The 15,118-nt window shown below is 45.0% G+C and overlaps 1 protein-coding gene across 6 annotated transcripts in view; it reads left to right on the top strand.

Annotated features, from left to right (window-relative positions):
* Window positions 1-15,118, top strand: part of LOC147618120 (synaptotagmin-5-like) — a 128,421-nt gene that overhangs the window by 59,064 nt on the left and 54,239 nt on the right. For all 6 annotated transcript variants that reach the window (XR_015262183.1, XM_086775360.1, XM_086775363.1 and 3 more), the window contains exons 3-5: window positions 5,243-5,293; window positions 14,431-14,551; window positions 14,644-14,765. Coding sequence is in view for 5 of the 6 variants with exons in the window: in XM_086775360.1 (XP_086631486.1) it covers window positions 5,243-5,293; window positions 14,431-14,551; window positions 14,644-14,765 (294 nt within the window). In the remaining variant the exon portion in view is untranslated. The remainder of the gene's footprint in view (window positions 1-5,242; window positions 5,294-14,430; window positions 14,552-14,643; window positions 14,766-15,118) is intronic.

Genomic DNA, 15,118 nt, shown 5'->3' with positions numbered 1-15,118 from the left:
CTTGCAGATCCCTGCTTCAATGATCCAGATGATATGATAACATTGTGCTTGCAGATGCCATGTACGGCACTGATATTCAGGTTTTGGGCCAGCCATATGGTTTTGATAACTCTGTTCATGATTGTGTTAATCATGATGCTATGCCATCTCATGCTTCTTATTCTCAAAGTAAGGTTGCAGAACATACATTTGCAAATGCTATATTCAAGGGTGATTTTAATGATGCTTCTGCCACAATCTGTTTATGGTGGTGGTAAACTCCAACTTGGTGTTGGACATGGATATTGCAAGCATGAGGACAGCCCCTTATAATGGATGCAAGACTGTTCAGAGACACGGTCTTACTCAAAAGTCCATGTCTCTAGCTCACACGCTTCCTATAATATTAAGGAGGCAGGAATCCCTTTTCCAATTGATTTTTGGAGCCTCAGTGTTGGGACTTAGTTGCAGTTCAGCTTCAAACTTGCAGTAGCCAGCGTTCATTAATGGAAGGGCATACATATGCTGTGGATGCCATCACATGAGGTGTCTCCCCTCCAACGGCATATCTAATGGCTAGTGAGCTGTGGGTAACATGCCACTGGCAAAGCTACAGCCACCCTGTGCGACAGTCGAGCCATCGACATAACAACCTCGACGCCGGCAACACCACTACATGCCATCCGCCGTCGGCAGGAAGCAATCGGCGAAAAGATGCACTCATCTGGCCGCTACCGGCCATTCGGCAAGTGACAATCAAGGCACTGAGTGGGTAGAGTGCTCCCCAGTGAGGTTAGAATTGGTATAGTTGGTTGTTTGTAAGTACTCTCCCGGGAAGTCCAAATGCCTCTTCTCAGACAGCCCCAAACCCTTTCCAAACACGCACTGACCACATAATGATCGTGCACTTACCAAAAACCTAAGGACTCAATCCATTGCGCACAAAGGAATCTTTGTGCATACCTCACAGCAGACGACGCCGCATCCTTTTGCCACTGGCACTTAAGCACATAGGACTGGACCATCCTTCCTACCTTGTGGTCCATCCGACACCTATTCATGCACTCATGCCTTCAGCCGATTGTACCCAATGGTCTACATGGCACCTTATCAAGGCATGTCGACACCGGATCTCATTTTTGCACGCAGCATCTATGTCCCATGCCAACACTTTACATGGATGCCTTTGATCTTGTTGTCTTGAATTCCTCATTGAGTCTCATTCTTGCTCAATCCAGCCCTCGTCCCATCCATGATTGACCATTCCAGTGTCCACACACTCACAAGGGCTACTTGCCTTCCCTCCATGCACGGCACGCTGGGACTTGTAAGGATGCCACCGTAGAATCCTCCATCTTATCCAATCAAAGGGGCATCCTAATCGTGGTCTATGGAGTTGTCGGGTCCATGCACCCAAACAGAGATCTTCACACAAAGCAGTGACTCCCTCAAGCGCGCTCTGCATCTGCCTCCCAGGCATCAAACTAGCCTACATTTGTGCTAGTCAAGTGAGGTAGGGATGCCCAGAAGGTTCCCTTGCAGTTGTGGGCACCACCTTGCACAAATCCCGCTTCCATGCCTCTAACAAGCTAGTGATCTTGACTTCCCATGAAAAGGGATGTCAAGTAAATGTCGAAGACAGTAGCAAAGAGAGTCGAAGAAAGCAGTTGAGTCGGAGAAATTTTCATAATGGAGAAGTGTGCACACACGGACACACCTTATGTCCATTGCCCATGCACGTCACGTGCTCATTTCACGACGAGCATCAAAATTTTTTTTTCTCACTTCACAGCACATACAAACACATGCATTTGGAGCTAATCTCGTCCACGCCAACCCTGCATGTACATCTCTGGATGGAAGGACCATGGTGGCACAAGCCTTACCCATGGTACGACCCATCGCTTAGAGTAGGTACCTCCAAAGTGTTTTAATGCATATAACCTTTGTTTCGCCTCCAACCCATAGTAACATAAAAACCCGTTTTGCCCTCTCGAAACGGCACGAAACGTTTCTGGCATGAAACGTTTCGAAACAAAATGAAACCTACTCATCGAAACGGTGTTTCGCCCAAATGTAAAGTGAGGTAAAAAAAAGGGTGGAAGGTTTTTTTTTTTGCAAATGTGATTTTTGCCGTCATTTCCGTCCTTGTTTGCTACCCATTTGCCACTTCACGCATCCGACGCTTCTTCTCGGCCGCAACCTATTGCTCCGCCTCTTCTCCTCATTCACTCCTCCTTTTCGCTCCTTCACTTCTTCTCCTCCACGCCTCCTCTTCCTCTTCCCTTTTCCTCTTTCTCTCTTCTCCTCCACGGTCCACCCCTCCTCTTCCCTCCTCTTCTTTCTTTCCTTTTCTTGTCTTCCAACTTTCTCACCTCCTTCCCTTTTCTTCTCACCTCCCTCTTCCCTTCCAACTTGTTTCTTTCCTCCTCTCTTCCTCTCCTTTTCTTGGCCAAATTTTGAAAATACCAAAAAACCTACTCCCAAAATCATGAATTTCATACCCACTAGTCCCAAAAGATGGATCTTCATCTTTCTGTTGGCTATGTTATAAATTTGGTATGTGTATATAAGAAGTGTCATTTCGAAACCTTGCGTTTCGTCCAAAGCAGATGAAATGAAACGAAACGAAACGAAACCTTTGAAACAACAAAACAGATGAAACGTTTCATGTTACTATGCTCCAACCCAACACCAACACCACCTTCGTGTGGCCGACATATTTGCCCCGAAGAAACCCAATGTCTAAGTATCATGCTATCATATCTGTTCATAATACCCTGTCGTGCCACGACGTCCTGGATCCACCCATGCCCATCATTTCCATGGGGTCCTAGCACTTATTTCACGAAACACATGGTGCGGACTACTTCTACTAGCTACCTCATGTTGAAGGCTCCACACCACTTTCACAATTAACGGAGGCCCGACGTGAAGCACATTTGTATCGCCTTTCACTTCCCATGCCACTTCGACAAGGTACCTGTCCAAAGTTGCCCATCACTTTTCCCTCCCTCTGGCTGCGGATCGGTCCCGAACTAATCACTTAACCCGCAAACTCCATGGTATTCCGCACCATCCACTTCCGGGCAACAGCTTCACCACCGACTTGGGTGACGCGAGGACATGGTCACCCCGTTAGGAAGGAGGGTATGTTAACCACTCTGTTGGTTAACATAGTTTTGCCCGCCCTGACCTACCATAGGGCGCTTTGCCATCTTACCTTCGCGAACGGGTACTTATCTATTGTAAGATAGCACTGGAACATATAAAGCGGCCTTACTTACCATGCACTTAATGTCAAATAGAGAAAGTCAATGGACTTAGTGTACATAGTTGCTTAAGACTATTAATACAGGCTCGACCATTTTTAAGTTTGGCCTAGTGTGAAAACTAGTCATTTGTATATATGTCATTTTTGACAATAGCAATACTCGATCGTTCCCTTGCAATAGTTTACTTGTGAGTTCTCCTGCTTCCCTCTTCTTGCTTGCTTGTATGCTTTTGAATTCATGCTTGCTTGATGTATGTATGCTTGAGTAGGTTTGATTGTAGGCTTCCCTCTTTGATTAGCTTCTTCTTCCCCTGCCTATTGTGAGAGAGAACCATAGCGAAGGACCATTTCTTCTTGCCTCCATCTAGGCATTTAGAGCTCTCCCTTCACTCCTTTGGCAAGGAGCATTCCGGTGTGACAACGAAGTGAGGATGTCTTGGACGAGCTAGCGCACCCACATGGGAAGTTGTAGATTGCGGCTCTAAGGCAAAACTGAACGACAGATTCTTCGGCAAGGCTAAGGTAAGCTTTTGACTTGAACACCCCCTCTCCCTCCCTCCCCTCGATATTGTTGTATATTATTGGAGTATTTAATCTCTGCACAAAGTTCAAAGGCTCTCTAGCCAGATATTCCATGCAACGCAAATAATGAATACATGTTACCTAAACAAGTATGTGTCGGTGTAGATTGTTGATACCGGACTTGTTGAAAAAGAGTCAAAGTGACTTGACCACCAATCTCATACACCTGGAGCTGATTGAACACATAACTGTTGTTCTGAAGCATGAACATGCGCTCTCGTACTTGAGCCTACTAGCAGAGACTTGTACAAGTCTTCGGGGTATGGATACACAAAGAGGCACTCACACCTACTTGAGTACCTGTTACTTGTTCCAATACTTACTCCTCCATACCAGCTACAACTCCCGTGTACCTGTTTGAGTACCTGCATCGACACCCGTGTACGTGTTTTGAGTACCTGTATCAACACCCGTGTACCTGTTGAGAACCACTTCTTTACCAAGTGCCTGTTCGTGTACTTGATTAGATGCAGTAGGTACAGCTGGTGCAGGAGTACAGTAAATACTGTCGCAGACTCAGCAAGTACAGAGCAGGTACACTGTAGGAACATTAGGTACACGACTGGCACCTGAAGTACATAGCATGTACAGGTCGGGTACAAAGTGGTACAGACCACCACGGTAGGTCCACAGCATGTACAGGGTATGGACAATAGGTACATGTCGGGTAGAGCAACGTACTGCACGGATAGCAAGGTACAGGTCAGGTAAGCAAAGTACCGTACGGACAGCAAGGTACAGGTTGGGTACAGCAAAGTACAGGTACGGCGGCTTCTAACAGCTTCTGTGTATGTCGACTTGCATAGCTAGAGAAGGGAGAGAGTGATGTGCTTGCTGGATACGTGAGGAGGAAGGAGAGAGGTGAGAGTTGTGGCAAGGTTGGTGGAAGGGGTCGTATGCCCTTGTGACACATGGCAAGGCCCCTCCTCTAATGAAGGTGGGCACCTCTATAAGGTGTCCCCTCATTAAATTGGGCCATGTGAGGACTAAATGGGCCAAAGACGATGCCCAAAGCTTGGGCCTTGGACCCCAGGCACCAGCCAGTGGTCGGAGCCCAACTTTAATGAAGGTGAACTGCAAAGGTTATAAAACCTAAGAATCATAAACAAGAGTTTCTTTGTATGATTTTATTTTACTTAAAAGAAGTCTCTTTTCTGAAATTAAAAAGGTTTTATTTACAGTAAAATTTGGAAAGCCTTACAAACTTATCCATGGTTTCTTGTGCCTCCTACATACACGGGCATGGAATTCTTGTGCTGTTTTTTCACAAGTGCGTACGTTCCATGTGGACAGTTACCTAGTTGACCTCCTGGTGCACCTACACACAAACCTACACACAAATGTTCTTTAAGTTCCTGTGTAAAGTTGATTCTCATAACAGAAAATGTCGTGTGTTTGTGATTTCAGGTATCATGGTTGAATCAAGAGCTAAGGCGGATATGGCCCTTTGTTGATAAGGTCTCATATTGCGCTTACTTGAGTGTTGTGTTTGTGTAACCTGGCCTCTGATTGACCCAAGTTTTGCTGAAAGGAATGCATGTATCAACTAACTTAGCTTTTATGGACGTGTTGTGCGTGGTAATAACTGTAGTATGCTTCAAGCTATTCCGAGCAACTTTTTAGTGCTTTGTTAATCGAAACCAGCTTTTTTAAAAAGGGGCAATCATTCATTTTCCTTGGAATAACTATTGGGGCATAGAGGGATATACTTGCAAGCACTCTCTCTTTCTAGATGTGGCTTTTGACAAGATTGTTTTGTACTAATTACATGGAGTAGAATTACATCCCTTTGAGATAGTGTTGATGTGTAATCTTTGATGCGACACCCATGGATACTATCATGCATCTGACTTGTGACGCTAATGACATCAGTTGAGTGTGAACAGCTCCCTTCTTCTTTTTCCCTTCCCTTCTTCCTCCCTCCAGCGCACCTGCCTGCCTGCAGCTCTTTGCACTTCCTCCTCCCCTGTTGTCCCTCTCCACAGCCCCTTCTCAGTGGTCTATTTGGCTGAGCCCATTCATTCACACCTTGAGTACAAATGATCACTAATGACCCTCGAAACCTTGGTAACATCCTCTCATTCTGAGGGAGGCTTGAGTAGTTTTGAAACCTTTTCCCCTAGCCATGCACATTTCTTTTGGAATGTGCATGGACTAGGTGGGGGGCACAGCCAAAACCATAAAAAGATTGAGAGCATTGTTGAGAGGCAGGGAGCACCAACGTGTGGTACACTGTACCCAGCGCTGTGGTAAGATCCTTCTAGGGTGTAGTCACTTCTTTTGGTCTCCAGCTCTGGGACGCCTCTGTAATCAGGGGGTTTTATATTCACTTGGCAGCTAGCTCCCGCCGCAAGTAGTGGACTCAGGTGTCATAGCCCTTGGCTGGGCACAATGGGTGACTATTTTGGTGGGAGAGAGTGGCATTGGCCTCAACATTTATGCATCTAATGGGAAACAAGATTGCACAGGCTTTTGGATACAGGTCAGACTGGGAATTCTTTGGGCAGATGGTTGGTGCATAGGTGGCAACTTCAACGTGATCAAGATGGTTTGAGGATGATCAAGCAGGTAGTGAGGACTTTACCATGTTGACACAATTGTGTGCAGCCTAGGAGCAGCTAGTCTTCTCTACGGGGAGATAGAATACATAGCCTTTCCCAGAGTTTGGCCACAATCCCTACAGTGGATCTCAATCTCTTCAGGCTGGACCCTTCTACCTTGAGGAGTTGGCTTGTGATAGGGGAGGCTTGTTTGGTGGCATCTTGGTAGGCGTTCAACCATGCTACAGTGATGCTCTGCTTCAAGGATCTGTGGCACCAAGAGAAATACCAGTGAGCTAGGCTCCTAGACTGCCTCGTCCAGGACCCTGATGTGTGCTTGTGTGGAGGAGAGATGGGAAACCTTTTCCTTTTTTTCCTGGCTTAGCTGCCTTCGAGCTTGATAGGGCCCTCATGGAGGTCAGAACCTTTCTTCAATCAGGGGCCAAGGATAGGCTTGAGGCCTTGCACGAGTAGGAGAGGAGCCTCTACGGTAGCTTACTTGGTGTAAGCTTAAACACATCTAATCAGGCTTTTATTGAGTCGTGCAGATATTGTCTCTTAAGCATTATTACATATGTCACTGTCCAGTATATTATGAGATATGAGGCCGTTTTCACTGCCTGTTCAGAGAGGGTTTCGGACCACTTTCCAGAGTCATGAGATACCAGGATTAGAGATGCCTCGGATTATACTTGCTGGAGCTACGTAGACATAGAGAGGGTCTCTTGAGAGGGAGGGGATCAGAGAGGGAGAGACACCTACAGAGGCAGATTACAGACTTCTTTCGACCAGAGATTGAGCAGTCAGGTAAGCAGGCATTGCAGCTAGCCCCAGAGTATAGCGGCACCAGAGGTACATTGATTGATCGGGCTATAGAGTTGGGGCGGTCCAGGCGCCCCAAGATGAGAGGCCCATCTCGACACCGGCGGAGACTACAACAGAGGATCAGGACCATACTAGCACGGAATGGGAGACGTCCAGTCAGAGTACTCACCATGGAGGACATTGAGGATATCCGCCATTGACCGATGAGAGACATCTTTGGATAGTGATGTATATGATGCTTACCTTTGTTGCTGGAGTTTTCCTTCCCAGATGCTATCCATTAGGAGCTCCTAGTACCTTACTTTTCCTCATAGTTGTTGTTTCAGTTTCAGTTAGTTGTTTTAGCTTTTCTTACACAAACATTGTATCAGATCCACCAATTGTTGTAACCTTTTTGGTCTCATAGGTCATTTTGGCCTTTTGAGGACGTTAATATATCATTTCATTTCATTTTCTCTCTCTCTCTCTCTCTCCACACATCCCGACCTCACAGAAGCAGTTTCTTTCAGTTTTTCTTCCAGTTGTTGTATTGTGCACTGAGCACCATCTGATACTACATACATTGTACATGGTTTTGTCTCATAGGCCAGTTCTCTTTGGCCTGAGAGAGACGTTAATACAATCTTTCTTTCTTTCTTTCTTTCTCTCTCTCCACCATGGAGTTCCACCTGCCAAAGTTGACAGCATAACCCTAGCCTGGCTGGTCCTTCATTTGGTATTAGAGCCCGGCTGTGTTTTAGGGTTTTGTTTTTTTAAGGGTTCTCCTTTCACCTTTGCTTCATCCATCATTGACCACAATGCCATCAATACATTCTCTGATCGGCGCACCTCATTGTCTCGTTTTCTTCAATCTCATCATACGCTTCTGCCCGGCTTGCTTGCTACTCCTTCGTGCTCTTGCCTCTTTGGCGTGGAAGAGCTGAGCCGCCTCCTGCAGGGCCTCGTCTACAGCCATTCTGCCCGCCCCAGCAGTCCAACTGCTGCGCATGTGCCTTCTCTAGCTACTGTCCAGCGCCTTCGTCCCGACTAGTGTTTCTCTGTCAGTAGCTGGTGCTGCACCTCCAGCTCGGCACCTACTGTTGCTTCTGCCGCCCTCACACGCCACTCTGCATCTTCGAAATCTCCAGCATGTTTGCCACCGTCTGGTCATCTGCTCGCTGCAGTACCACTTCGCCATGTGGCACCCTGTGTATCTGCCCGACACACCATTCTCCTTGCGCTACCCGCTAAGCGGGTGTCCAGACTGGCCCCCGCTTCAGTGGCTATTTATGCTTGACAGCCTCCACCTGTGCACCATTGGCACCAGCGAACTTTCGCCTTTGCTGCACCTAAACATGCTGCCGGTATCCAGAGCTGGCGCTGGCCGTTGGCTGGATGCATCAGATTTGGGCCTTTTTCAAATCAAGGTGACCATGCTCTAATTAAACACTCCAACATTCAATTAATTTGCGGGTTTCATCAAAATGGATCCATTAACATCAAATTGAAGCCTCAGAAAACCCTAAAAATTGGGGCTTTTCTGATTTTTTCGATAAAATTAACCAATTAAAGCCTCATACGACACATTTAAGTCTTTGGGCTTCTCTACCCTGGGCTTGTGCCTAAATTGACTGGCCAAGCATCAATAGCTTGGTGCCGGTGCGTTGCAAACGGCATCTGCTCAAGGGGGGGATTTAATCTCCCATCAATATTTATGTTTTTATGTGTGACAGTCAATATGGGTCCTTTGCCCGGGTCGTCCCCCAAAAAAGATTTGTAATAAGTGTTCGACATGTATGTCAATTTTTATGTGTTTGCACCGCCTTGTGTTATAAAAGGCTTCAATACTTCAATTTATCCTTGTTTAGGTCAGGGGGGTCAATTTCTGAGAAACCAATGTAAGTGAAAGTCATGAGTGGTGAAGCTCTTTTGGCACCTGTTCTCTACACCTCTGAGTCTGTGCATCTATGTTTTTAAAGCCTCTAAGCCATGCTTATTGAGCCTCTGAGCCTTTTGTGCCAAGGTCACTGGCCTCTGAACCACGCTTACTAGCCTCTAAGTTTGTAGTAGGGAACATGTCTTAGATGGAGCATTAGAGTACAATGTTGAGCCCAAATCATTGTGGCTTTTGAAGGTTGTCCCAAGTCACTCCACCATCCTTCCGAAGGGGGGTTTGTTGGGTTATTCGGAGGCTCTATGTGTGTGTACCCATCATGTATGTGTACCCTTGTTTGTGTACCCACTTTTGTCTGTGTGTGAATGGCCTCTATAAGGGCTAAATATGTCAGTGTGTGTGAACCCACCCTTAGGTGTGGATAAGATAAGTGTGCCATGTGTCACTTGTCTAGTATGTGTGTGTGATTCTATTGAGTCAAAAAATAAGGCTTACAACCTATAAAAGCATGTACTTGGTGTACGCTTAAACACATCTAATCAAGCTTTTATTGAGTTGTGCAGATATTCTCTCTCTTAAGCATTGTTACATATTATACTCTCTCTCTCTCTCTCTCTCTCTCTCTCCACTGTGGAGTTCCACCCACCATAGCTGACAGCCTAACCCTAGCTTAGCTGGTCCTTCAAGATCTAGATCTGCCCAATCGCTTTCCCCAGGGCATGTTACATGTATCTATATAGATATATGGGCCTCTAAATGAAACCATTCTATACATAGGATGTGGTCCTGATCAAATGTCATCTTTGAGGATATCAAGGTGTGAACCATGTAATGTGACTGTAGGCAGAGGTAATCAGAATGGATGAGCTGGCTGAACTCGTGAGGAGGGAGATGAAAGAAAGGTGCATCTTGGCTGTACTGGAAGGGTGGGAGGCTGTTCATGTGATGCCCCTATGAGAGAAAGCATCGAGTAATCATGGCATACCATTCCTTGTCATCTCCCTACTCTGCTAGTCTCTGGGACAATTTCAATAATGCGATCCTTGAGTGTTTGTGTAGACGCAGTATATGAATGCCACTGTTTGGAAAATTGCATCGACTAACAGGGGTGCTGCTCCAAACTTTGTTAGCATGATGGGGCATGGCAAGGATGGTCTATACCGAATTATGTGGGAGAACTCTACTAGTCTTTGGGACAATTTCAATGCGATCCGAATGCCACTGTCTAGAAAATTGCATCTACTAATAGGAGTGTTGCTTCAAACTTTGTCAGCATGATGGGGCGTGGTAAGGATGGTCTATACCAAATTATGCGGGAGAACATCATAATCTGAAGCCTCTCAATCCTCTTCGAAACCTCCACTCAGAAGTTTGGTTCCCAAAATGAAGCCCCATATGACTTGTAGGATTCTCTGGAGTATCAAAGAGCCACCCCTTAGTATTGGAATTTGGGTTCTTGAAAATTTGTTTATAAGTGGTGTCTCTCAAGGAGGGCCAAGGCAATATATCCCCTTGTCAACTTGGCCTGGGTTGCTGTGCACATTGTGAAAATTGGGTTGGTGAAAGTAACTTCCGGGTAGACATTGGAACAGAATCCCCTATGCATGTAAAATGATATATATATAATATATATACCTAGATGAATCCAGGAACATGTCCAAATTCACCTTTTAGGAACGTGCATGTTATATACTCATGGTAGTCAACCCACAAGACTATATAACTATCAACTCCATTATGCATAGTATGGACTAGATGCTATGACATCCCCACTAATGTCATCAGTGCCCAATAGTGGGTGTAGAACTCTGTATCAAGATATGCTCTCACACACACACTTTTTTTTTTGGTAATATCCAGTGCAGTATATTTATATGCTCATAAATTTACATGATGGGAGGTCTCCGAAATGGAGAGTATCCCAAAGATCAGAAACATAAAAAGAAAAGCTCTATGCAAGAAGCATCCATATCACCCTCATGGCAGGCATCATATAAGGATTGCCGCAATGAGGCTCGGAAAGATTCATATGACTTGTGAATCTGCCGACCCAAGTATGCCAAATTATGCTCACTCCAGATTGTCCAAAGAGCCCAATATCTCACCCAAGAGAGAAATAGTGAGTATTGAGACAAAGACCTCATAAATCTGCCAAAGAGCCAGAAATGTTTCCCAAATCTGTGACTCGGGAAACGGAGCCAAAGATAATATGAAATTCTCCTGAGGAGGATCCTAGAACACGGGCAGTGCCAAAGCAAATGAAGAACAGTCTCTGAAGGAGCCTGACATCTTAAACATGTGGATGGTGCAATGCGACGTTTAGCAAGTGTGACCCCCACTGACAATGTGCCTGTCATACATCTCCAAAGAAAAAGTCTTTGTTTCAATGGCATTTTACACTTCCATAACATCCTGAGATTCTTCCGCCACCATGAGAGGGGCTTCCTTATATGCCACAGAGAATTAGCATGTTGCTGAATCCATGGAGCAGGTTGAAGAAGCCTGTAAGCTTTGATGGAGGTTAAGGCGGGAAGAGGAACAGGATGAGTGCATGTAGCAGAGGGTTGCAATTGCCAATCCCTAAGCCTGTCTGTGTCAGCCACAGGAGGAACAGGTAGAAAAGGATGTAATAAATCAGCAATTTTTTTTCATATAGACCTATGATGCATTCCCAATGCATAGGAAGCAGTGGCCTGAGGAAAAGATAAGACATAGCCCTGATGATCTACCACATCATGTATGTATCTAATTCCCAATTTCATGAGATTGTATGCCCGAACGGGTTCCTGTAAAGCGAGTGGAATGTCAAAGATGACACTCCAATGAATACTTTCTTTCCTCATTGAGTTTGTCCCCGAGCAATTATCAGGAGCCCATTTGACCTTAGAAAGTACTTGTTTCGAGTCAAGTATCAGAGCAGTAGAGAAAGGACAGCTAGGTATCTTCCCTACAAATCTCCCAATGACAACCTCCCAATGATCAGTAATCCAATGACCATAAGCACAAGTCCTCATGTTGACACACATGGATGCTAGCATACAAGTCCATGGCTGTTGTTGGCGGAAAAAAGTATGCAGCATAGTTGCCTTCCTTGCAAGTACATGATATCTTGTATTGAGGACATTAAGTCCACCATGCATCCTAGGAGAGCACACCATTTCCATCTTCATCAGTCTCAATGCTTTCATAGCAGTTTTTGTCCTCCATAACATCTCCATAGCTTGAGACATAAAGGCTGAAATGTCCCTGGAGGACCAATGCAGCAAAGGCAAATAGAACTGGACATAGGACATTACAATGGACTGTACTATTCTGAGCTTGACATGAAGAGGCCAAGTAGAAATCTTCCAGTATTCCAGTTTATGTTGAAGTCTTTGGAAGATCCATTTTAGCTGCTGATTCCTGGTGATATGCCATCCTATGGGATATCCCAAATGCCTGACTATATCTTTGGAATGCACCACCTGACCCGGCCAAAGAATAGAATGCCAGTCACATTGTTTCAGGGGAAGTAATTTAGATTTGTCAAAATTGACATGCAATCCCGCTGCCAAGCCATACAATGAAAGAGTGGTCATAAGCATTTGAACTTCCCGGGAAGAATTCTGTGGCATAAAGAAGGAATCATCAGCATATGCTTGTGCCAAAAAAGATGCAGCTCCAGGGATTTTAAGACTAGTCATCTGTCCTGTGTTTGTAAGATGATCAAGATACATTAAAAGGGGATGGGTCGCAATGGCATATAAGAGAGCACTAAGAGGACAGCCCTGTCTAACTGATCGACCCAATGTCCATGACCGAGACAGATGACCCCCAAGAATGCACTGAGAAGTAGAGCCAGAACAAAGCCAGTAAACTGCATTTGCCATCTTGGGACCAAATCCCAACTTGGTCATGATTTGAGAGATAAAATCCCATTGAACAGTGTCAAATGCCTTAGCAATATCCACCTGCAATATAAGCACATCTTGATGCGAATACTTAGCATATTCAATTGCAATCAAGGCATTGGATATATTGTCATGGATTTGTCTTCAAAAACACACACACACACACACACACACACACACACACATTTTTTTTTTGGGTAAATCCATGAACAGTATATTATCAAAGAAATTTACATGAGAGTTTCCAAAACGGAGAGCCTCAACGGGAAATCAGAAGCAAAGAGAAACTATTTCCAAGCATGACTGATGAAGATCTCCTTGGTGGCAAGCATCACAAACAGATTGCCGTAAGGAGCTTCTAAAATACTGATAAGATTGCAAAAACGGTTTCCCAAAATATCTCATGTTGTGATCCTGCCATATGGTCCAGAAAGCCCAATATCTGACCCAGTACAAAAGTAAAGAGTAATGGACCGTGGTTGTAGGGAGTATGCCAAAAAGCCAAAAGTGTTTCCCAAAAAAAGAGTTAGGGAAACGAAGGCGAAGTAACATGGAAATTTTGCGGATGAAGGCCTTAGTGCTGGAGCACGTCCAAAACAAATGAGGCACCGTTTCAGAAGGGGCCATGCATCGAAGACAAGAAGCAGATGCAATCCTTCGTTTAGCAAGAGTGACCCCCACAGATAAAGAACCTGTAAGACAACGCCATAGGAAAAGCTTTTGCTTGAGAGGCAATTTACTCCTCCATAAATTGCGAAGATTCTTTCGCCACCAAGTAAGTGATTTTGTCATATGCCAAAGAGAATTAGCATGTGAATGAATCCATGGTGATGGCTGGAGGAGAGAGTATGTCGTCCTAACCGTTAGGTTAGAAAGAATAACAGGACAAGAATTTGAGCCCACACACACACACACACACACACACACACAAGAGCATATATTCATACAAAGCCCTTCGTATTGAGTTTCTGTCAAACCTCCGGAGATGCAGGGCAGACTCAGCCATAATGAAGCCTAGCACTAATGGAAGTAGCAAATAGAAAGAATTAGTACAACAAATAAGTAGTTGATAGGGCAAATGCACCGCTAAAGATAGAAAGAATAAGCACAATATCAACTGGCCGCAACTGTCTAGATAACACTGGGTGATGAGAGAGAGACAGAGAAGTGCGCAAGAGCATGCACACATAATATCTTAGCTCATCTTTCAGTTTTTTTTTTTTGTTGGGGCATTTAAGGGTTTCATTTGAAACTTTAACAACAACATTGCTTGGCATACTTCTGGATTTTTAAAATACTGAGTACGGAAAGCCTAGTCAGCTATAGTTTTGATTACAGGCTCCATTTTGAGGCCGATATTTTAAAAGTTGATAACTACCTTGTTTTGACATAGCAAATTACCAAATGCCTGCCTACTTTCATACTATGCCAGATGCCCCAAACTTGAAATGGTGTTTTATGCAACAGGCAGCTTCCTTGTTACTCAAAACTCTATTGGAGTCCGTTTTGGAGAAATATAAACCGAGTGCATTCTCTTCTTTGAGATTTCAGAAATTCACTTTGGGCACCGTTGCTCCTCAGTTTACAGGTTTGCTCAATTTTATGCAATTTGGCTTTGATGCATTGCACAATTACAGTTATTTTGAGCTTTTTTTTCTTGTTTTGGATGTGAACTTCCAGGGTTGAGATTTGTAGAGTCTGGCATGGGTGAGATTGTAATGGAGATAGCTATGCAGTGGGATGGAAACCCTAGTATTATTCTAGCAGTTGAACCTTTGATGGGATTTTCTTTGCCGGTGCAGGTAATCTGAGGCTCTTTTCTTTTTGCAGTGCCTTTGTAAAAAGGTAGGTTGTAGCAGCATCTCATATTTTTCTGTTGCCCCCCCCCCCCCCCCCCCCCACCAGGCCAGCTGATCCTGTTGATCTCCTGCCATGGGACGAGGTCGAGATAGGGGAAATCTAAACTGTACTGAAATGGACAGTCCATCTAGCCGTGTGCATGAAACCACTCAACTACCTCTGAATACCATGCACGTGTAGGTAATGGTGGCGGTCATGTCAATGAGGAGGGCAATCCAGCCTGTCTGACCCGCTTCCTCTCCTGATGTAACTGCATAGAGGACTCCAATGCTAGGCGCATGAGGTGGCCTCTGTT

Source organism: Cibotium barometz, chromosome 35 (genome assembly GCF_041138505.1).
Source record: "Cibotium barometz isolate CiBa-2024 chromosome 35, ASM4113850v1, whole genome shotgun sequence".
Taxonomy (NCBI): Eukaryota; Viridiplantae; Streptophyta; class Polypodiopsida; order Cyatheales; family Cibotiaceae; genus Cibotium; species Cibotium barometz.
This window is presented reverse-complemented; position numbering and strand designations above follow the sequence as displayed.